Source organism: Marmota marmota, unplaced genomic scaffold (assembly GCF_001458135.2).
Source record: "Marmota marmota marmota unplaced genomic scaffold, marMar, whole genome shotgun sequence".
In the NCBI taxonomy this organism is placed as follows: Eukaryota; Metazoa; Chordata; class Mammalia; order Rodentia; family Sciuridae; genus Marmota; species Marmota marmota.
In genome coordinates this window covers 4,347,514-4,370,922 of record NW_025999941.1, presented here as the reverse complement: position 1 = coordinate 4,370,922, position 23,409 = coordinate 4,347,514, and the positions used below count along the sequence as shown (strand labels likewise).

Sequence of the window (23,409 nt, the reverse complement as noted above, 5' to 3'; positions counted from 1 at the left end):
TCAGCACCACATACAAACAAAGATGTTGTGTCCGCCGAAAACTAAAAAAAAAAAAAAAAAAAATTAAAAGATTCTCTCTCTCTCTCTCTCTCTCTCTCTCTCTCTCTCTCTCTCTTTTAAAAACAATTCTTGGATATGTGGATTTATAACTTTAAATAAATTCGGAAAATTTCAGCCATTATTTCCTCCTTCGATTACTCCAGCTCTACATATATACTGCTTGGCATTGTCCCATGAGACACAGATGCTTATTCATTTGTTTTTAAGGTGTTTTCTGTGTTTAAAAGAAAATGTTGGTGGTTATACTGTCTTCAAGTAATTAATATTGCTGTCTTCTATATTATCTAATATGCCATTAATCCTGTTTTTTATTATTTTTTTAATCCTGTTTATTATTATTTTTTTAGTTGTAAATAGACACACAATATCTTTATTTTTATGTGGTACTGAGGATCGAACCCAGTGCCTCACACATGCAAGTCAAGTGCTTTACCACTGAGCTACAGCTCCAGTCCCAGTATGCTATTGATCTATTTCACGTATTTTATATCAAATTTCATGCATCTCTCCTCTTTAAGCTCATCAAATCCTCTGACTTCTTGAACATGTGTAATAGGCAGCCTAAAGCTACTTCCTCCTCTCCCCTCCTCTGAGCTTCAAACTCCAGCTACCATGGCTTCCTGAATTGCAGGCTCTGTCCTCTGAGCCTGTGGGGCTGCTGGGTTCTGGGCCACACCCTTCTACATTATTACCTGGAAACCACACAAAGTGTGCGACACTCTTTTTCAGGGTTTTTGTTTGTTTACTTATTTTTTGTTGTTTTTTAGTACTGGGGGTTGAATCCGGGACACTTAACCACTGAGCATATCCCCAGCCCTTTTTACATTTGATTTTGAGATAGGATCTCGCTAAGTTGCTTAGGGCCTTAATGAGTTGCTGAGGCTGGCTTTGAACGTGGAAGCCTCCTGCCTCAGCCTCCTGAGCCACTGGGATCATAGGTGTGTGCCACTATGCCTGTCATTCATGGCACTCTTGGTATCCTTCTCTCAGATGTCACTCTTGTGCTCTCTGAAAGCCATTGTGTTCTGTATTTTGTCCTGTTTTTTAATTGTGTCAGCCCTATTCCTAACTTTTCCAGTGTCACTTTCTTCCCACCATCTGCCCATAATGTCTTCTGCTATTCCAGCAAATAGAAGAAGAAAAGAGAAGGTCACTTACTCTGTTCATATCCCTCTGGTTGGGTTGAGTGTTAGGGAGAATTTTGTGGACTCTAGTGACTTGACAGTGTAGGTACTGTGAGTTTTAAAAGTTTATTAAATTATGTTATATCCTTTTCTTAGTTTGGTTGCTCCTTGGTAGTTTTTTACCTGAGTTTGTTTTTGGCTAATTTTGCTGTTTGGGCTCGTTTTGTTGGAAATGTGGGATGGGAACTCCAGTGCATCTTCATCCCTCCACCATTATCAGAGCTCCTCTACTTTCATTTTTTCATTTGCTAAAATGCTCGCTATACTGGTGGTGGTGCTCACCAGGCCCACTGACTGCCATTCCTAAGATGCTAGGATCTCCTAAGAAGAGTGCAATTTTCACAGGCCTGCTCTTCGTTACCAGAAGCAAAAATTCACTTAGACTAACTCACTGAGGAGGGGTGAGAGATTCTGGCTTATACAGCCCAGGAAGGGCAGGAACCTCCAGGAACTCTGAGACCAGAAACTACAGTCCAGCTTCACATAGTTAGGAAGCTGTTGGAACCCCAGTGGCCCCAGAAGAGCTGCGTCTCTGTGGCCAGTGCTCTGCCTGCTTGTCTCTGTGCCTCTGCTCAGTTCTTCTCCCTTCTGCCAGCCCATGCACTGTGCCCATTGGTACTATTTTGGAACTTTTTCTTGCCTTGTTATGGCCCTGACAGTACCATATAAGCTTTTATTTCAAGTGCTCAAACTATTTGTCTTTCCTAGCTTAGCTCAACCATTTAGCTCCAGACTGAGCAGTCCTAAGGTGTGTAAGTCTTCTCTTGTATCAGGGCTCCTTGGATTGAGCCCTCCCCCTACCTCCATACACTGTGTCCAGGAAGATCTTGTCCTGTAGCACAGAAGCTGGCCACCTTGAGTGGCTATTTCAGTTCCCTACTGCTGTTTAATAACCCACTTCAAAACTAGTGGCGTAAAATGATTTCTACTTCTTTTTCCCATTATTCTGTGTGCTCACTCAGCCACATGGTTTTGTGCTTCATGTGGTATTGGCTGGCTCTATCCTGGGGCATAATTCTGCTGGGACCTCAGCTGGGCCTGGAACATCAATTAGGCTTTACCCACATGACTGGCATCTCATCTGGGGTGGCTGGGCTTTCATAGCGTCTGTATCACATCTTAAAGTAAGTTGATTGCAGCCTAAGATGTCTCCAGATGAACTGCTGCCAAGCCAGCTCTCCCCATCCTGTGCCACTCTGCCCTCAGAAACCAGACTGACAAGGAAATCCTGCAAGTAATTAGAGATTTGTTCTCTTCGGGAGCATAAGACTTCTGCCAAAAATGAATCAATAAACCAGATGGCATTGATCCCAACATTGAGCTTGGTTTTTATTTTTACCTGAGGTGTAGTCTTTACCTTGAAGACTGGCATTTGTTTCCTTTCTGAAAATCACTACTATGGTCTGTGGACTGATTGCATTTTCTTTTTTTTTAGACTTATTGACACTCATGTCTTAGTTATTTTATTTATTGGTGATGTCATGTGTTGCCAGTTTTCCTGAAAAGCAATAATTGACTGAAAGCCATCTCTCCTTTTAGTGTGTGAAAACTCAGAATGGTTCAGGAAACACACTACAGTAGTGCTCACCATTAGGCAGGCCGCTCTTCCTGATCCATTTAAAACACAGAAAAACCTCAAGCATTTGGATCCCTCTAATGTGGAATTTGTGATTACTCAGCTGATATTTGATTAGGCACAAGGTGTGCTTAAAAGAGTAATAATGTGAAGGAAGTGCTTACATGTGCACTGTTGTTCCTAATGTGTCCAGAGTCTCACAGTCCTGGTCCTGCTCATCCCCCAGCCTCCTATCCCTCTCCACTTCCTCTCCTCTGACCCTGGTCCTTCTCTGACCTCCTTTTTTCTGTGCTTATGTGGTGGCTCACTTCTGCTATCAGGAGACTCCAGTGACTGCTCCTGAAACCCCCATCCCACCTCTGCCACCAGAGCAACCATCTAGCTCTGTGCCAGTCCAGGCCCCCTCCTGCTGCAGAGTGTACCTTAGCTCTCTCCATGAGCAGGTCTGTAGCAGGGAGAGATGCAGAGTCCAAACTTAGAAAGCTTTGTGGTCTAGAGGACATGCTGCTGAATTATGGCTGGGCTGCAGAGCATTGTTTCCTAGAGTCATGGAAAGCAGCAGGATTCTCCACAGCCCCCCACACCTACCCAAATCCTTTCCCGCCCTTCTGTCCAGGCCCAGCTCTCCATCTTGGTTGAAGAAAACAAAACTTATTTCTGAGGAGAATGGCATTCCTTCTAAATTTAAATTAAATTGAATCTTATTTTTGAAAGTTAAAATTTTTGACAGTCATACAATTATTGGCAAATTGGGAGATGACTGTAGGTGTGATGAGAGCCCAGATGTGGGCAAAGTGTATGGGGAGAATCCAAACTTGAGGATACTCCTCAGACAGACCCACCATCCTCCCATGATCCACTGCTGCATTGTACAACTGAAGCATCTCTGGATTAAGGAAAAAAATTCAAGGTCCAAGAGCCACGTTTACAGTGTGTTCTTTCCACTCTCACCCAGCACCTCATCCTCCCCAGGGGTTCTGAACCCCGTGGGGTGGAGGCAGGGTAGAGGAAGGCACCCCTGCTGTGGTGAGACCAGTTTGCAGCTTGCATTGCAGCCCTACTGAACAGAAGGGGAAGCCACAGGAGAGAAAAAAAATAATGATGCACTCCAGCAGTTCTCACGTCCTGTAGCAAAGCATGGGTCCTGTTGCTGTAGCTTGAGGTGATTCTGATGATGGGGATCTTTTTTCATGTGTAAGGTTTATTAAGACATCAGCAGGAAGTACGCCTGACCAAGCTAGGAGGGCTTCCTTAATCCTGATTAATGTGCTAGGTCTTAGCTGGCCACAAAAGGCCTCTCAGAAGGGGGGCCATCCAAGGATAAGAAGGGGCGATTTGCAATCTGTAGCCAAGACTCCCATGGCCCTCCCTGCTTTTGTTCACGCATTCCTCTTCAACATATCTGATTCAGACATCTGTATTTCTGTTTCTGTATTTAACCACAGGAAGATTGAATTGTCTACACAATATGTTGATATGCTGAGTGCCTTAAAAATACAGTGGAGTTCCTACTTTGCTTGCATGCAACATGTGGGGTTCAACCCACTATGGTTGGAGGTCCCACCATTTAGTTTATCCAAAAGGAAAACAAAAGGTTCTGTGTGTTTCAATATAATTTGCTATTTAGACTCTGCCTCAGGCAAGGTCCCTAATCTCCTTAAACTAAATTTTCTCATTATAAAACAGGGATAGTAGTAGTGTCTTCTCAGAATTAAGAGACTGTCATGAGAGAATCTTCGTAAGTGGCTTATTACAGTGTTTGGCAAAGCAGTCACTCAATAAATAGTAACCAGCACTCCCAGAAGGCTTTGCTGGTGCATGTGCCTTCATATTTTGTTTTTAACATATTTTAGGCTTAGGACCATAATTACTTTTATAGCCCTTCTGAGCCAATCTGAATTGTGGTTGTAAGAAATGTACTAAATCATTTCCACAGCATTCCTTTTTAAAAAGACTTTTATTTTTCTAGAGCAATTTTAGGTTCACCGTAAAATTGACAAAAAGGTTCAGAGACTTCCCATATCCCACCCACACACCTCCCTCTTAGCAACCTCCACCATAGTGGTGCATTTGTTACAGTCAGTGAACCTGCATAGACACATCATTGCTCAAAGACTATAGTTTATGTTAGGATTCACTCTTGGTGTTGCACATTGAATGAGACTGAACAAATCTATAATGACATGTATCCACTGTACTTTTTTAAATTAATGTATTTACTTATTCATTCATTCTGTGGTGCAGGGGATTGAATCCAGGCCCTTGCACATGCTAGGCAAGTATTCTACCACATAGCTGCAATCTTAGCCACTGTTTATTTAAATTTATTTTTTATTGTATGTATTTAAGGTGTACAACTTGATGTTTTTATTGTGTCCATCATTATAGTATCATGCAAAGTATTATCACTAATCTAAAAATCCTCTGTGCTCTGCCTATTCATCCCTCCCTCTAATCCCTGGTACCCTACTGATGTGTGAACTGCCACCATGGCTTTTACCATAGCACTCTTGAAGGAGGTTTGAGCATTTGGCCTGAGATTTTTAAATGCTTACGAAATACATGGTTGGGGCTGGGGTTGGGGCTCAGTGGTAGAGCGCTTGCCTAGCACATGTGAGGCTCTGGGTTCAATCCTCAGCACCACATAAAAATGAAATAAAGATAATGTGTCCACCTACAACTAAAAAATAAAGATTTTTTTTAAAAAAAGAAATACATGGTTAAAATATATTCCCTTTGTATGTGAGTCTCCCATCACCTGAAAGTGACTTACCACAAAATATTTACTAAAAGGCCATGTTTGTGACTGCTTGCCATTAACTAGACAGATAACCAATGAAGAAATGACAACTTCCTGGCCACCTGGCTTTCATTTCCTGTCATGAAATGTGTGTTTGGGCTCACAGGGTTCTCTGGTTTTAGTTGCAAAAGACACTCTGCTGAGAGACAGGAGAAGAACCCTAGACTTGCCTGCCATCGTCTGAGGGTTCCCACAGCCTCTTGGAGACTTACAAGAAAGATAAAGTAAAATGATTTAGTTGGGAAAATCAGATGTATGCAAATCCAGTTGCCAAGGAAGGACTGAGTCTTGGGTTGGGATGGGCCCACTCAGGAAGGCAGTCTGTTTTCCTGGTAGACCTTAGAGCAGCCCCAGTGTCCGCCAGAGTCAGCCTCAATCTGCTGTGTTTCTTACTGTGTTCCCAGGTAGATAAGAAAGCCAGAAAGGAGACAGCTAGTCCATACTCGCCTAGGTGAAGCTTCTTAGGTTGGAACCTTTGGCAAAGCCCAGGGCAACTCAGAAGTCAGTGTAGACCCCAGATATGGAAAAGTCAGAACTAGACTCTGATGATTTACAGTCCTGTTTGCATCAAAACAAAAAGACCTGAATACTTTTGTGCTTCCTTCAAACTCCCAAATGTACGGTATGAGTGTCTACTTCTTTCTCCTCCCTCTCATTACATGGAATTTGGAAAAAGTGTCTGCTGGCCCCCAGGGAATGGCAGATGGCTGTCTTTGCTCTCTGTAGCTCCAAGCCATGCGGTCATTGCCAGGGCCAATTGTAGAGGTCAGGGACAGCTTCGCTGGGTCACTCATCTCCATAGTAAGGCAGTTCTGTTTTCCTCTAATAGATAGTTTGACAAAGGGGCTTTGAAAAAATTAACTGGAGTATCTAATCCCTATTGTTTTATCTCCAGATTTGGATAAAAGCAGTGAATGTAATTATTAATTTTGGTTCCAAAAACTATATAGCACTAACAGATGTACTTTGAAATATTTTTAATATATTAAAAACCGAAGCTAAATGTAGTGACACATGCCTGTAATCCCAGCTACTTGATGCCATCCTGGGCAACTTAGCGAGAACCTATAGCAAATCAAAATTTTTTATAAAGGGCTGAGATGTGTGTAGCCCAGTATGGTAGAGCACTTGTCTAGCATGTGCAAGGCCCTGGGTTCAAAGAACTGAAATAAAGAAACAAAAGCAAACAAAAAAAAACTAGGACATCTTTTATAATCACACAGAAAGTTTGGTGACTAGCCAAGTGTTGAGTACAGCTGGGACACCAGCTCTGGGGTTTGGCATCTGCCATTGTATATTTCCTGGCTGCTCCTGGCCTCTGATCCAATCCCAGGTAAGCCATAGGCACAGCCAAACTCAGCAAGAGCTGCTGTGGTGCGGCTTCTGCCTTTAGAGATGTATTTTAAAGATACTTTCTAGGCCAAAAGTGAGAACCTTAAATATTTTGACCTAAGATTGTTATAACCCTTTCAAGATGAAAACCAAATCAAATAAATTACAAAATTCAAAACAGAATGTGTGAAACTGAATGAGGTTTGGGTTTTTCAACAGAAAACATTGCAAAGCCAGCTTGTAGAAAGATTCTTCTAAACTAGATACCCTATGTCAGTGGGTGGCAGTGTTTTAAATAGCTTGTGCTCTTTTGAAGTCTTTTGAAGCAATGACATGTAAGCATTGCTACCGCAAACACCACCACAACCTTCAGAATTGTCCTTCACTCATGATCGATGTCTTAACTCCAAGACGTGTCAGGCAGGTAGTTTTAGACACACGAACAGAATAAAAGTGGTGGGGACCAAGTTTAGCAGCTCCCCAGGTCTGGATGTGTTGCTTGTAGCGTCCTTTGGTGTCACTTGCATAATGGCTGAATGCCTACCTGTTCTGTTGGAAATACCATCACAACTTGTCTGAGTTTGGGAAACATAAAATTCATCCAAAGAGCTCTGTTGTTGTCACATTAATTATCCCACACCATCTGGAGTTTTTGTTTTAAATAACCTATCATGTGGTAGATCTATATATGCTGACATAGTAAGGTTACCAAGACGTGGCTTCTGGTGAGTACAAAGGGAAACCAAAGAACAATGTAGATTACCTGAAACCACTTATATAAAAAGTAAAATATCTATTTATAACATATATACAAAGAAGGAAAGAGAAAGATAAAACATGGTTGGGGTGGCAGCTATGGGTATTCAAGAGGAGATTTTCACATTTTACTTTAATTACATTCATTCCAGGAAACAAAAATTCCTGCTCTCATGGAGTTCATGTTTAATGAGAGAGACAGACAATGAAGAAAATAACAGAGTATGTCAGATGGTACTATTTGTTGTAAAAAAACAAAGCAGGAAAAGGGTAAGGAGAACCATGGGTACATGGCTGAAGTTCTAATTTTAAATAGAATTGTGTCAAGGTAGATACCACTTTAAGGTGATTTCAAAGTCAAGACATAAAGGAGGTAAGGGAGTGAGCCTTGTACATTTTTAGACAAGATCCTTCTGATCAGAGGGAGCAGTTTGTGCACAGACCTCGAGGCCCACCTGGAGAAGACCTGCTAAGTTTGAGGTACATTGAAGAGCCAGTATAATGAAGGCTGAGTGAACAAGGCAAAGAGATGCAGGGAATGAGGATGGGCCCTGGACAAGAACTTTGGCACTCACTCTGAGTTACTTGTTGAGCCACTGAAGAGTTTTAAGAAAAGGGAAAGGTATGTTCTGACTGTGTTTCAATTGGAACTTTCCGCCTGTCATGTCAAGGAAGACCAGTCAGAAGGGTACCATCATAAACCCAAGGAAAGATTATAGTGCCTTTGACTGTGGTGGTGGCAGTGAGGGTGATAAGAAGTGGTGGTAACCTGAATATATATGTTTTGAAGGCTGGGACATATATAGGAACTTCTGATAGGTGGGGTAGAGGATGGAAGAGAAAGAGAGGAGTCAGTGATGACATTTTGATCCGAGTGACTACAAGAATGGAATTCTCTACCATCTCCTCCAGAAGATAAAGGCAGAGTGAATACTTTGTAACTGATTCTACAAGGCCAGCATTACCCTAATACCAAAACCAAAGACAGTATAAGAGGAGAAAGTTGCAGGCCAATATCTCCCAGGAACATCGACACAAAAATCCTCAAAAAATTAGCAATAATAATTCAACAATGTATAAAAAGAATCATATATCAAAACCAGGTGGGATTTTTCCAAGGTATGCAAGATTGGCTCAACTTTTAAAAATTGATTTGTGTAACCCATCACAACAGGCTAAAGAAAAAAAAACATGATCATAACTAGACACAGAAAAAGCAAGGGACAAATCTAACATCTGTTCATGTTGAAAACTCTCAGAAAATTAGGAATAGAGGGGAACTTCCTCAACTTGATAAGGATTGTCTACAAAAATGTGAAACTAGCATCATACTTAATGGAAAGAAACTCAAAGATTCCCACTAAGATGAAGAACAAAGCAAGGATGTCTCCTCTCACCATTCACCACTGTTGTGAAGACTTTCATGAGTAAAACTAATGAACTCTGAAAAAAGATAGAAAGGAAATAAATAAATGGGGAAATGTTATAAAAACTCAATACTATCAAGATAATATTTCTTCCCAACTTGATTTATTCACTGCAATCCAATCAAAATCCCAGTGAATTATTTTATGGATCTGATAAACCAGTTCATATGCAGAGGCCAAAGACCCCAAGTAGCCTATACAATATTGAAGGAAAAGAACAATCTTGTCAACAAATGGTGCTGGAACAATTGGATATCCACACACCAAAGGCTGAATCTAGGCACAGATCTTACACCCTTCTCAAGAATTAACTCAACAAGATCATAGATCTAAAGGCAAAACAGAAAATTATAGAACTAGAAGATAACATAAAGGTATGGCAATTACTTTTTTAGATGCACCACTAAAATAATAATCCAGGAAGGAAAGAATTGGTGAACTTGACTTCATTAAAACTAAAAACTTCTTCTCTGCTAAAGACAGTGTTAAGATAATGGGAAGAGAAGGCACAGATTGGGAGAAGATATTTGTAAGACATATCTGATGAAAGACAGCTTTCCAAAATATACAGTTTCTCAAAACGAATTCTCAGTTTCTTAACAATAAGGAAATAAACAATCATATTTTAAAATGGGCAAAAGCCTGAACAGACCCTTCCCCAAAGAAGATACATTATGAAAGTAAACATGAAAATAATGTTTAACATCATATGTAATTAGAGAATTGCAAATTATGACACAGTGAGTTACCACTACACACCTATTAGAATGGCCAAAATATAAAACACTGACCACAGCAGACATTGGCTAGAATGTGGGGGCACAGGGACTCTCACTCAAAGGCCAGTTGGTGTATAAAATGGTAGACACTTGAGAAGGTAGTTTGGCAGTTTCTCAAAAACTTAACATATTCTTACCATATGATGCAACAATTGCACCCCTTGGCATTTACCCAAATAAGTTAAAAAAACTTATGTTCAATTGCAACTTTTTTTTATAACTACTCAAATTTGGAAGTTACAAAGATGTCTGTCAGTAGGTGAATGGATAAACTGTAGTACATTGGACAAAGGAATATTATTCTGTGCTGAAAATAAATGAGCTATCAAACTATAAAAAAGATATGGTGGAACCTTAAGTCCACCTTGCCAAGTGAAAGAAGCCAATCTGAAAAGACTGAGAACAGTATGATTCCAACTGTGGAAGAGTCTGAAAAAAAAATTACAGTAGAAAGATTCAGTGGTTGATAAGGGTTTGGGTTGAAGAGGTATGGGAGGGAGCACTCAGCAGAATGTAAAGGATTTTTAGGGCAATAAAACTACTCTGTCTGCTACCATAATAGTGGATACACATCGTCATACATTTGTGCAAATCTATATAGCACCACGTAAGAACCCTAACTTAAACAATAGACTGGCTGACACTGATGCATCATTGTGGGTTCATTGATGAGAACACACACGCCACTGGGGCGTGGGATGTCAGTGCTGCAGGAGGTGCATATGTTGGGAAAGGGTAGTATGTGAAAACTCTGTGCTTCCTGCTCTGTTTTGCTGTGAACCGGAAGCTGCTCTAAAAATAAAGTTTATTAATTTAAAAAGTAATACTTGGAATTTTTAAAACACAAATGAATTATGTAGTTACAATCTACTAAAACTATGAATGCATGTAGCGATTTTGCTTGTGAAGGCAAATAAGCTCTTTAATAAGAAATTTTATTCCTGATACAATGTGCTGCTGTGTTAAATACAGAGACCTCATAACTAGTAAATGTTCAACATGTGAGTTCAGTGACAAGGAGGAATGAATAAAAATGAAGCTACTTCAGTGAGACTAAGCCTTGCAACAGCTATTCATAGTCACTAATTTAAGGTCTGTATAAATCAGGAAAGTCATGAATGATAAGTGGTAAGCAACAAACCACTCTGTGGATTTGGGCCTCGTGGTGGTTTAAAATCACATTGCAATTTGGTGTCACCAGCAACTGAAATTTGATTATAGTCTAGTTGCCTGCCAAGGTAAGGCCTTACCATCACCCTCTGTAAACAGCCCCAAGCTCTGGTTATACAGGGACACTTTAAAGGAGCTGCACTTGGGAGGCAGTTAGTAAGGAAAAAAAAAAAGGAAGAGAGAAAGAATCATGACAAAGAAAATGTCAAACTATAGAGCAATTATAAAGAAAACAAGAGAATAAATCGAAAACCTAAGAAGGGGAAGAAAAACCATGAACAAGGAGAGTAAGAGAAATGGAAAGGCCATAGTGTGAGTAGAAAGAAGTGTTAATGGAAGGCAGGTCAAATTTGAAAGGAAAATAGAACAAAAAAGCAAAGTAAAAGGAGTGGAATCTGCAACAGGAACACTGTACCACACCGCATCGTCTCTTCCACCCTGCGACCTTAGAGTCATTTGCTGATACCTCAGCTCTGAGGTTTTCAACCAGGGCTGCCCCCAGTGCACCCTCCCACCAGGAGAGAGCTAGCAAAGACTGCAGATGTTTTCAGTTGTCACAGTTGAGGGGGTGCCATGCTACCTAGTGAGTAAAGACCCGGGATGCTGCTAAATATCCTGAGATGCACAGCACAGCTCTCACCCACCCCTGAAGAATCCTGTGGCCTCTAGCTGAAGTGACGAGGCTGACAGACTGCGTTGGTCCATTGTCAGCTCACATTCCAGGCTCCCAACAACTGTGCTTCTCATCTGTCCACCTTTTTCTGACCTGTATACATGTCAGGCTAAATCCATGTCGAGTCAATGGTCAGACCTCATTAGAAACTAAAATGGGGCTAAGGACGTTTATCCAGAATGAGAATCCTTTCTGTGTTCTTCTTTCAGCAGATGCAGCGAGGGCCTGCCTTGGGCTCACCACTGCTAGCACTCTTAGAGGCTACCTAGGCTCAAAGACCAGACTCCACATATTAGTGGCTGTTGGAGTGAGGGGCTGGAGGGGAAAGGGAGGTATGTGACTGTAAAGTCATGGTACAAGGGATATCTTTATGGTGAATTACTCCTGTGTCTCTGTTGCAGTAGTGGTCACATGTGATAGAGCCTCATGGAACTTTGGGCTCATTGCATCAATGTCAGGGTCCTGGTGCTGATATTTTATTATAGTTTATGTGGGGTGTAACCATTTGGGGGAATTTGGGGAAGGAAATGCAAGACCTCTCTCTACTGGCTTTGTATCCTTCTGTGAATTGGTACTTACTTCAGAATAAAGTGTTTCAAAAAACAAGCCTTTTTTAAAAAGGGGCTAGGTGGGGGCATGCCTCTGATCCTAGCTCCTCCAATGATTGAGACAGGAGGATCACAAATTCAAGGCCAACCTGGAAAAACAACCAGCTGGGAATGCACCTCAGTGGCAGAGCACTAGCCTAGCATTTGAGAGGCCCTGGGTTCAATTCCAATACTGCAAACAAAAACAAGATTGGCCAAACAATGAAAGATATGATTTTAACTGGGATAGGCAGGAATAGCTGTTCAGATTTCCCAGTGGAAAGACCTGGTTTTGTATTGAAAGTGACCTATTTGGATGCAGTGCCAATAGGAAATAAATGTGTCCTCTTGTGGAATCAAAATTCTCCTCTTTCAGCAGAAGATCTATATTGTAAAGTCTAGCAGAAAAGTCGTGTCATATCTAATACTACTCAATTGCATGTTTCATTACAGGGACAAGCAGATCTTTTGAAATATGCAAAGAACGAGACTTTGGAGAACCTGAAACAAATCCATTATGCTGCTGTTTCATGTGGACTGAATAAACCAGGCACTGAGAACACTGAGAAACCACGCCGGAGCCTGGAAGTCATACACGAAAAAGCAAATGATGAAACTGGAGAATGAGGAAGCTGCCTGTCAATCATTATGGAGTTTATAACTCTAGGACCAATCATAGTCAAACGAGACATTGGCTTTGCACTCCCTAACGAGAATAATATTTGGGATTTTAAAGCACAACTGGAATATCTAATTACAGTCTATTAAAACTGTGAATGTATGTAGCAGTCTTATGTGTGAAGGCAAATAAACTCTTTAACAAGAAATTATATATCCCTGGCCCAAATATGCTATATTTGTATACAAAAACCTCCTAATTCAGTTCCAGTGTGAAGAACAGATTGTTCCCTCTAGTTCTCTTGAGAAAAATTTTCCCAAGTGAAAATAATTTCTTCAAATGATAATGGATTGGATTGTCAAATTAGTATTTATTGGTGAAAAAAAAATCTAATCTATTGCTTTTTACTTATGTGTGGTTGCCAGAGTTTCTGGGTTATAGATGCTTTGGGTAGCATGCTTGCTGAGCCATAATTACTGAGGAGAATGTAAGTGGGCAGGTCCCCTGAATCCCCAGGAACCCCGGAGAGCCACCGAGGACCTGGAACGTGCAGTTGGACTGAAGCTCCCTGGCTGAGGATATGCTGTGGCAGCACATGATCAACAAGTGATGCAAAAGCAACTAATCTGAAAGTGACACATTGTAAATAGTTTCTCCTTGTATGAAGTAGTGTTCACATTAAAGAGATGTTTTATGATATTTCTCCAACAGCAGTACCTGCTTTTAATGAAATTTTAACATTTCTAGTTCAAAATTGTCTATTCTTGAGTGGCTAGTTTATTGTTGAATGGATCATTATGTGCTCAAAATAAGCTACTTATCTGGCTTGACTGTGCTTTTAGTAGGGTTTCAACAGCATGGGGAAGAGGCAGTTGACTGTAAAGTGAACCCAAACCCCCACAGCCGTCCCTGTAGGGCTCCTGGATTAACCCCCTAGTAAAGGACACCTCAAAATCAGGCAAATAGCAAATTGAACACAGCTACAGAGCCTGGAGCTGATAGAGCTTTCCTACAAGTCTGCAGGGGACAAATCCCCATGTTTTTTTGTTTTTCTGAAAAAGTCTTATTTCCCCTTCACCTCTGAAGGGTACTTTTACACCAGCTGAGATTTTAATCCAGGCTTTTATTTCCAAAACCAGTGAGACTTCATGCTACTTTCACAGAAACCTAATTACTGCTTCTCCCAAACCAAAATTGCTTTCAAATCTGGAAGTCTAAAAGTTCTCAAAAAATATTCAATGGCCCCTTTTTTCTGTCCAATGATTCAGATATGTGATCCTGGTACCTGTATCTCTTTCCCAGCTGGGTATCTCAGTATTGTGTTTCCTCGTGGTTAAGGAGATACCCAGGCAGGTATAGTTCAGTTACTTTTCCCCAGGCTCCTGAACATCCTCTTAAAAAATAATTCCTTTGCTCAATTCCTGCCATGTACATTCTAATAGAATACTTAAGCTAAGGTGCCCATTTCCACTGGCCCTTCTGTAGATGTAATCTTAGTTAGAAAATTAATTCTACCCACTACTTAGAGAATAGTGCAGTTCCCTGCACATACCAGCAAACTGCCAGCCAACAACATAGGCTCTTGGCTTAGAAATGAGCTCAGGGGGAAAATGGAGAGAAAATAAAAAGTAGACTTATAGAATAAGAAATAAAATAACACATAACTGATTTTTTTGAAGCAATCCTTGAACTCAAGTTTAAAGAGAAAATCCAGAAATCATAAGAAAATGACTTAAAATATAGTGAAATTGAAAAAAATGACTACATTTATGATGATGGCAGATATTATCTAATACATGGGCTGATTGATAGCAAGGCACATGTAATTTGTTGTAGTTTATACAAGTTGAGAATCAGTACTTTAGAACTAAAGGAGTCGATGAGATCATTCAGTCTTCTCCAGATGCAGAAGTTGTAGATAGAAAAATAAAATGCATTGTCTGATGTCACAGACTCTCTTAGGGGTCCTGGATTTAGTCTGGGGCTTGCTCCACCTTTCCATGCTAAAAAGTTAACCTTGTTTTGATCCGTCTCTTCAGAGGAGTAAGCCCAATGATAAGAAGTAGTCAGTGGCACAGGAGTGGCACCCCAAGCTGCAGTATACCTCCCGTTTGTCTAGATCCTGCCCCAGTGAATGCACTATCTGTCAGTGAAGATGAGGACCCACATCAGCAGAGCAGGAATTCATGGCCAATTGAGCTGTTCTGCTCCTCTTTCCTCTTTCAAATGGAAACAGAAAGCATTGATCAAACTGACAAGGCCACAGTTCTGATTTATGGGCCTTCATAAACAGTTTTCTCTCGCAAAGGACTGACTGGCCCACCCTGGATTGAACCTATGGAGGCTTTATAATAACCCTGCTATCAAGTGAAGGTGAGATCCCAGCTCCTGGGTTTCCTCAGTTGAGAAAAAGGGTAACATGCTAGCTTACTTCCATCATTTACAGTCCTTAAATGGAGAACACTCATATAAGGTACTGGAGATGAAAATGATTCCCTGTGCGTTTGACTAGTGTGTACGTTGTTCACACTGTATACATACACATACACAAACACACACACACACACACACACACACACACACTGTGCATCACTCCCAATTAGGGGGATGAGTGATTAGAAGTAGCGTGGAAACAACTGGTAAATCTACTGAGGCCACAGGAAAATGAAGAGTTGGACAAAAATGTGCAGAAACTCGCAAACACCTGGTGAGTTTCCTGGGAAATAAAAAGTCCCATTGACAACATATCTAGCCGGTGTCAGGTTTCCAACAGTCATGTTTTTATCATGCCCACAGAGCAAATCTTGAGGCCTCTGTGAGTGCACTAAGTACATTCTGCCTCTTTTGCGCATGCTTATTAAATTTATCCTCTCAGTGATGTAAGCCACAGCAGGTGTTGTCCATTTTTTGCTTTTGGCAGCTGTGGCTTCTGAATTGTGGGAAAGAAGTCTTCTAAACCCAAATGGTTAACCTCCTTTAGGGCAGTGTGATCCGGGGTCAGGGCACAGGGTGGAGTTCCTCAAGGGTTGGGTGTTAGAAATACCCTGGGGAAGCTGCCCTTCTTCACCTGTGTGGAGTTAGGCTGTTGGCCCTGAATGGAAAAAACCATCTAGCATGCGAAGGTTCTATAAGCAGTCTTCCTTATGAGACCTCATTCAGTATATTGAGATAGTAGAATCTTTAATCAAGAGTTGCATTTATTTATTTATTTATGTGTTTGTTTGTTTATTTATTTATTTAAAAGAGAGAGAGAGAGAATTTTTAATATTTATTTTTCAGTTTTCGGTGGACACAACATCTTTATTTTATGTGGTGCTGAGGATCGAACCCAGCGCCCCGCGCATGCCAGGCGAGTGTGTTACCGCTTGAGCCACATCACCAGCCCTCAAGAGTTGCATTTATAATACAAAGTTTACTATAGCCACAACATAGCTCTGCTCTACCCATTCAGTGAGTGAGGGTGACAAAGTGGGTAGGTCTATCTACTGCCATGAACAGGAGTTGCTCATGTTTTGATTGATGTTTAATATGAGCAGAGTGAGTTGGGGGTATTTTCTATGGCTTGTTTGACAGTGAGACTCTTTATTGGGGCTGTGTGCCAAGGACTGTGTTCAAAACACTTTGCATGTATCATTTTGCTGTGATCTGGATCTGAAATGCCCCCGCAAGGCTTAATCCCAGTTTGACACTTGGAAGGTGGTGGGGCCCAGGGGATGGTCATCAGGTCATTGGGGGGGCGTACGCTTTAAGGAACCTCCTCTTTGCTGCCTGGATGCCATGGGGTGAACAGTTTCTTCTATCATGATGTACTGCCTCCCCATAGGCTGAAACCAACTGTGGACTGAAACCACCTGTGGACTGAAACCTCCAAAACTGTGAGCTAAAACAAACTTTTCTTTCTTTTTTTTAAAGTTGATTACCTCAGGTATTTTGTTACAGTGATGCAAATCTAACTGATGCACATTTCATCCTCAACAACTAGGAAGGTATTTATCTATTATCATAGGTGAAGAAATGAAGACTTTAGAGAGGTCATTTAACTTGACTAAAGTGATATTCAACACAGACTTTGAACCAGATCTGCCTGCTCCGATGCTATATATCCCAAGCACTCTGCTATACTCACTTGAATTACAAATACATATATCACCTCTAAACTACAAGCTGGGTACTGTATTGTAAAGAACAGTTAGGCAGTTGGCATTTTATTCTTTTGTGATGAATGTGAGCTCCTTAGGAGATTTATCCATTCTGATTTTGTGAGCTTGTTTTGAACGCCAGGGATTCACTCAACTAACACCGACATAGTCCCAGCCCCAATGGAGCTCACAGTATGGATGGGAATAGAGACATTCATCCAGATAATTACAAAGACAAAGGTACAATTAAAAGCCATGGGAGATGCTGTCAAGAGGCTGCTGGAGCACATGCTAGCTGGGCACGGAGGCGAGTGTGCTCAGCCCAGCTTGCTTCTGTAATTGAAGAAGAATTTTTCAAATGCTTTCCCTCGCAGGGTTCTTGTGAGGACAGAATGACGTGGTGGTTGTTCTTCGTTGAAGTGCTTGTAACAGTGCCTCACCTCCTGCTATTCACTGTTACTGAAAAGTGGGACTCTAACAGAGTTTAATGGGGGACCTCGCCTCTCTAGGGAAGGTAGATCATCTACTGCTCTGTAACTCAACCCCCCAAACCTAAAATAGTCACTTATTAATTCCCATGACTCTGTGTGCTGACTAGGATCACCTTGTGGAGTTTTTATTTGCTTGGTTGGTTTTTCAATGCTGGGGATTAGAACCCAGGGCCTCCATATGCTAGGCAAGTGCTCTACCACTGAGCTACCCACTGTCCCAACCCTTCCTCAAAGCTCTTTTTTGGGGGTCTTTCAAAGCTGGGGCTTCAGCTATCTGACTGGGCTAGACATGGCAGATGGCTCACTCACAGGGCTGTGGGCAGGGAGCCTGGCTGGGGCTGTGGACCTAGCATTACACATGGTCTCTCCATATGGCTTGGACTTCTCCCTGGGTTGCAAAAAGGACTGTCTGAAGAGTGAGCATTCCAGAAGACCCACACGGAAGCTTCTAGTCTTCCTGAGGCTCACTGAGGCTCTTCTCAAAAGCCTCAGCATGTTGTCTCTGTCCTGTGCTGTTGGCCTGCCCAGGTTCAAGGGGCTGGAGAACTTGACTCCTTCTGTTGACGGAGGCAAGGTCATGTCACAGAAGAGGGCATGGGAGAGCAGAGATTGTTAAGGCCATCTTTGGAAAACACACAAGCTGCCACAGAAAGTTCCCTAAGAAGATAGCATCTGAGTGAGATCAGCAAAAGCACCCTCCCTACCTTCTCCCCAGCCCAAAGGAAAAGGTCAGAAGAGTGTGAGCAAGTCAGACAATTTACAGTGAGAAACCCGCCTCCTGCAAGGCCCTAGGCACAGGCAGGTACAGCATCCTGGGCATCTGCAAGTGGCTCAGTGAAATGGAAGCACAGAGAAGGAAATGGGGAGAGAGGGTGGGAAGCAAGTAGTGTGGAGGGCGTGGTAGGCCTTGTAGGGGAATTTGCTCTTCTTTTCCTAAAAGGGTAGTGCCATTTAATTTGATTATATTTAATCTACCTTTTATTAACTTTAATTACAAAAAATTCAGTCATGTTCATTGTTACCAAAAAATTCAGATTATAGGTAATTTAAGGTAAATTAATTTAAAGATAAATTAAGAAGTGCAGGTGCCCTCACATTGCCCATCTCATGGAGATGCTCAGGTGCTACCAACAAACGCCCACCTCCTTTCTCAGAGAAGTTCTGACCTTCTATACCTACCTGTCAAGGAGAGCTGTGACTCTCCCAGGGCCCGAGCAGTCAAAGCATAGAGTCTTAAGGGGCAGAACACAAAAAGCAATGGCTAGCAATTCAGTTTTACCAACTAGAATAATTTTTTTATTTCATCAAAGCTGCAGGTGTTAGGTAGAAAGTTAGGATTAACAACTTGACAACATTTGACTCTCTATTGGAATGTGTTAAAACAAGTATTTCCTCTTTAGAAATATTTTTTAAAGTCTCACACAGAACCTTAACCCCAAATCATCAAATTCCTTTAAGAATAGCCCACCATGGGCACTGAGATGCCCTGGAGGGATGAGCAACAAGACCTGATATAGATAATAAATATTTGAGGCATCAAGGAGGAAACGAGATGAAGAGTCAGACCTCCCCCATCTCCTCAAGATTCAGTGCCAAGAGCTCCCCATGCTCCATCTTCTCTAGTTTTGATTCTTTGGATAATCCTCTCCCACATCCCAGGCCCGTGATGTCCTACAGAGCTCTCCACGACAACAAAACATCTGTATCTTCACTGTCCAGTATGAAGGCTGCTAATCACATGGGGCCATGGATTTAAATTTTATGTTAATAAAAATGTAATGAAATTAAAAAAAAATCATCCAGCCCGTCCCTCAGACTAGCCATGTTTCAGTAAGTGGGTGGCCGCATGTGGCTACCAGAAGTCACAGAAGACAACGGAGAAGGAGCGGAGCTTGTGGGGAAGAGGGCGGAAGAGAGCTAGGCCGCGTGTCCTGGTCACCTCACAGCTCGGAAAGGAGGCAGCAAAGGAAAGCCGAATGGAAAGGTGAGTGATGAAATAAATGTCCTAAGATGCCATATTACATAATCTGAGACCTGGGGACACTGGAAGGTACGTTACCAGAGGAGAAAACCAAACTCAGAGCGCCCTGACCCAACCTGCGGATGGGGGAAGGGGTGGCAGAGAGGGAAAGGCAGGGACAGTGTTGGCCTGTTAATTCACCCTCTTAAAACTGTGGGAAAGACGGACAAAATCTAAAATGCAGAAGGCTCCTGAAAACACCACAAAGAGCTTAAAAACCAAACCAGGAAAAGAAAGCTGGGGTGGGGGCCGGGGGCTCAGGGTAGAGCCCACAGCCAACTGGTCATCCTCTTAAATCCGCCTGGCGTCTTCCCACCCCCGCACAGCTGCAAATGAAACCAGAGAGAAGTCCCCTGCAGTGGGACCTCTTAAGAATCCAGCCAGAAAGAACTTCTAGAAGGACCACTACTAGCTGTTAATCACCGAAACCTTCCCCCACGCTGCACCACGAACAAGGGGAATGAAGAGGCTGGAGGGAACTGATGCCAGGGAAGCCAGCAAGCTCCGCTCAGTCTCTGCGACCCAGGCAAGGGCGGGAAGCTCTGCACAGGCTGCCTGCTTGCCCCCTCTACTCAGAGGGCACAGTGGACAGCTTTGGCCTTGAACAAAAGAAAGTGGATTCATCAGGCCCCAACCACTGGTACTGGGGGGGAGGCATCATGGGAAGCCTAGGGATAGTCCCCTGGATCACAGCATGATACCAGGGGGACCTGCCTGAATATCCAGTGACACACAGAGGCAGAGGGAAACTGCCAGAGGCTATACACAGGAGAAAGGTGCTAATACCAACCTTAATAGGTGCATAGCCTGAACCTTGAACACAAGTGGCAAGTGAAAGGGCATATTGTTTAGATACTTGTGGAACTTTGCACTACAATTATGAAGCAGAGGAAATCAATGCCCACCATTCACAACCTGGGGCAATAGAAACTAGAATCAAGGTGACTACCAGAGACCCTTCACTATAGTACCTCGGAGAGCAAATGCATCAGGGTGAATATTACTGCATCATACCTGTGGAAAGTACACAACCAGTGTTCCTGCACACACAGATAGCTACCAGATCTTCACTACTGTGAAGAGGATCCAGTAGAGAGGAACAGATAAACCACTGACCCACAGCAAATATGGGCATTTCAGAGCCTGCATCCTGAACTTGTGCAACATTAGAGTCAGCCAACTCACAACACTGTTCCCTCTGAGCTGTCAGCTGCAGGCCCCAGAACTGACAAAATAGAAGCTACTGGTAAGAGGTTCATAGCAACTAGAGACCCACAGCCAAAGATTAATGGATAGCTGCTAAATGTCCAAACCCCAATGAAACCCAAACCAAAATTGAACAAGAATATTTGTCACCTTGACATGGTACACTATACACACCTCTAATGTCAACTTTGATCATATAAGGAACTCCTTAATTTGAATGACAGTTGTTAACCCAGTAGCCAACATTGTACCTCCAACCCATTTGAATGTATTTCATTTAACAGTTTAAAGCATTAATTGGAATCGATCTTCCTATGTTCCTCGCTCTAGTTTATACCTGCTTCTCTTGCCCCCATACCCAACTCATCCTCTTGCACTATCCACTATCACCTTAAATAAAATAAAATCCATCCATCTATTTTTCCTTTTTACCTTGGTGTAAATTACCCTTTTATAGCTCTGTTCTCCTCCCCCTTCTTTTTCTTCTCCCATTTTCTAATCTTTCTCCCTCCCTCATTTTTAGCATGCACTTAAGTTTGCTAAATCTAACTTACTTTTTGACCTGTTCCAGAACTTTATTATAGATTTATACTTGAATTTGAGGAAACACAGAGAACAATTGCAACAAGTTTTTGTTCTTAACAAGGTTAAATAGAATGAGGGTTGCCTCAGAAGTGATTATAGTAAATAGGGCTCAGTGGTGTCTCTTTGAGTAGAGCTGATATTGGGATCAGCAGAGGTTACACAATGCTTTAAAGTATCGTAATCTAGATATCCACCCAAACCCAGGGTCTTAAAAGAAAGAAGCTCACAAAGTAGTCCTTCACTTAAAAGAACTCAAAATGATACTGATAAATAGATGGACATATGAACAATATGAAAAAGCAAGGGGAAAAATTATTTCAAACAACCCATAATACTTCAACAACAGACTTCATTGACATCACAGTGGAGGAAGACACATAGTTAAAGTATTCTATGGGCTAAAGACAATATAAGGAGTGAAATCAAAGAAAAAATACTGAAAGTGTAAGATCACTTCAATAAAGAGAGATTCTGAAAATGAATCAAGTGGAAATCCTCAAAATGAAGGAATCTGGGGCTGGGGTTTTAGCTCAGTGGTAGAGTGCTTGTCTCTCACATGTGAGGCACTGGGTTTGATCCTCAGCACCATATAAAAATAAATAAACAAAATAAAGATATTGTGTCCAACTATAACTAAAAACTATTTTTTAAAAAATGAAGGAATCAATAATCAAATTAAAAATTCAGGGCTGGGGTTGTAGTTCAGTGGTAGAGCATTTGCCTTGCATTTGCAAGACAATGGGTTTTATCTTCAGCACTACATAAAAATAATGTGTCTATCTACAACTAAAAAATATATTTTTAAAAATTCAATGGAAAGCATTACCAATAGATTAGACCACTTTAAGGATAGATTTTCAGGCCTTGAAGACAAAGTGTATAGTCTTGAAAATGTAGTTGATCATTGAAAAAAAATGTTAAGAGACAATGCACAGAATATTCAAGAAATCTGGGATAACATTAAAAGGCCAAATATAAGATTCATTGGAATAGATGAAGGCTCTGAAACAAAGTCTTTTCAATGAAATAATATCAGAACATTTTCCAAATAAAATGTAAATTCAAATATACAAGACCTATAAAATTCCAATATACAAAATCACAACAGATCCACTCCAAGACACAGAGAATAAGGATAGAATTTTAAAAGCTGCAAAAGAAAAAAATGACTGGTCATGTTTATAGGCAAACCAAACCAAATTTCAACTGATTTCTCAACCCAGACACTAAAAGCAATGAGGGTTTGGAATAATATATACCAAGCTCTGAAAGATAATGAATGCCAACAAAGAATACTATAACCAGAAAAATTTTAAACTTCAAAATTGAAGATGAAATAAAAACCTTCCATGATACAAAAAGTTGAAATAATTCATAACTATAAAGCCTGCACTATAAAACATATTCAACAAACATTTTCAAGAAGAAGAAATGAAAAATAAAAATGAAAACCAGCATAGAGATGCATTGCACCAGAAGAATAGTCAGTCAAAGAAAAATCAAACCAAATTTAAACACTAGAAATAAATCAAAATTGCAGGAAATAAAGACCATTTCTCAATAATAACATTGAATGTAAATGGTCTAAACTCTTAAATCAAAAGACATAGGTTGGCAGATTGGATTTAAAAACAAGACCCAACAGCTGGGCGCAGTGGCACATGCCTGTAATCCCAGCAGCTTGGGAGGCTGAGGCAGGAGGATCCCAAGTTCAAAGCCAGCCTCAGCAAAAGTGAGGCACTAAGCAACTCAGTGAGACCCTGTCTCTACATAAAATATACATATAGGGCTGGGGATGTTGCCCGGTAGTCAACTACCCCTCAGTTCAATTCCCAGTACTCCCCCCACAAAAATAAAACAAAACAAAACAAAAAAACAATGCTGTCTACAAGTGATTCACCTAATGCAAAGATATCTACAGACTGAAGGTGAAAGGATGGAAAAAAACACATCACTCACAGGGATATTGTAAACAAGCAGTGGTTACTATTCTCATATCAGACAA

The 23,409-nt window shown here is 41.3% G+C and overlaps 1 protein-coding gene across 4 annotated transcripts in view; it reads left to right on the top strand.

The window, feature by feature from the left end:
* The window catches only part of Plcl2 (phospholipase C like 2), a 198,472-nt gene extending 184,801 nt beyond the window's left edge, over nt 1-13,671 (top strand). For all 4 annotated transcript variants that reach the window (XM_015494368.2, XM_048801031.1, XM_048801033.1 and 1 more), the window contains exon 6: nt 12,798-13,671. In XM_015494368.2, the coding sequence (XP_015349854.1) occupies nt 12,798-12,971 (174 nt within the window). In that variant the 3' untranslated portion in view covers nt 12,972-13,671. The remainder of the gene's footprint in view (nt 1-12,797) is intronic.
* The last annotated feature ends 9,738 nt before the right edge of the window (nt 13,672-23,409 follow it).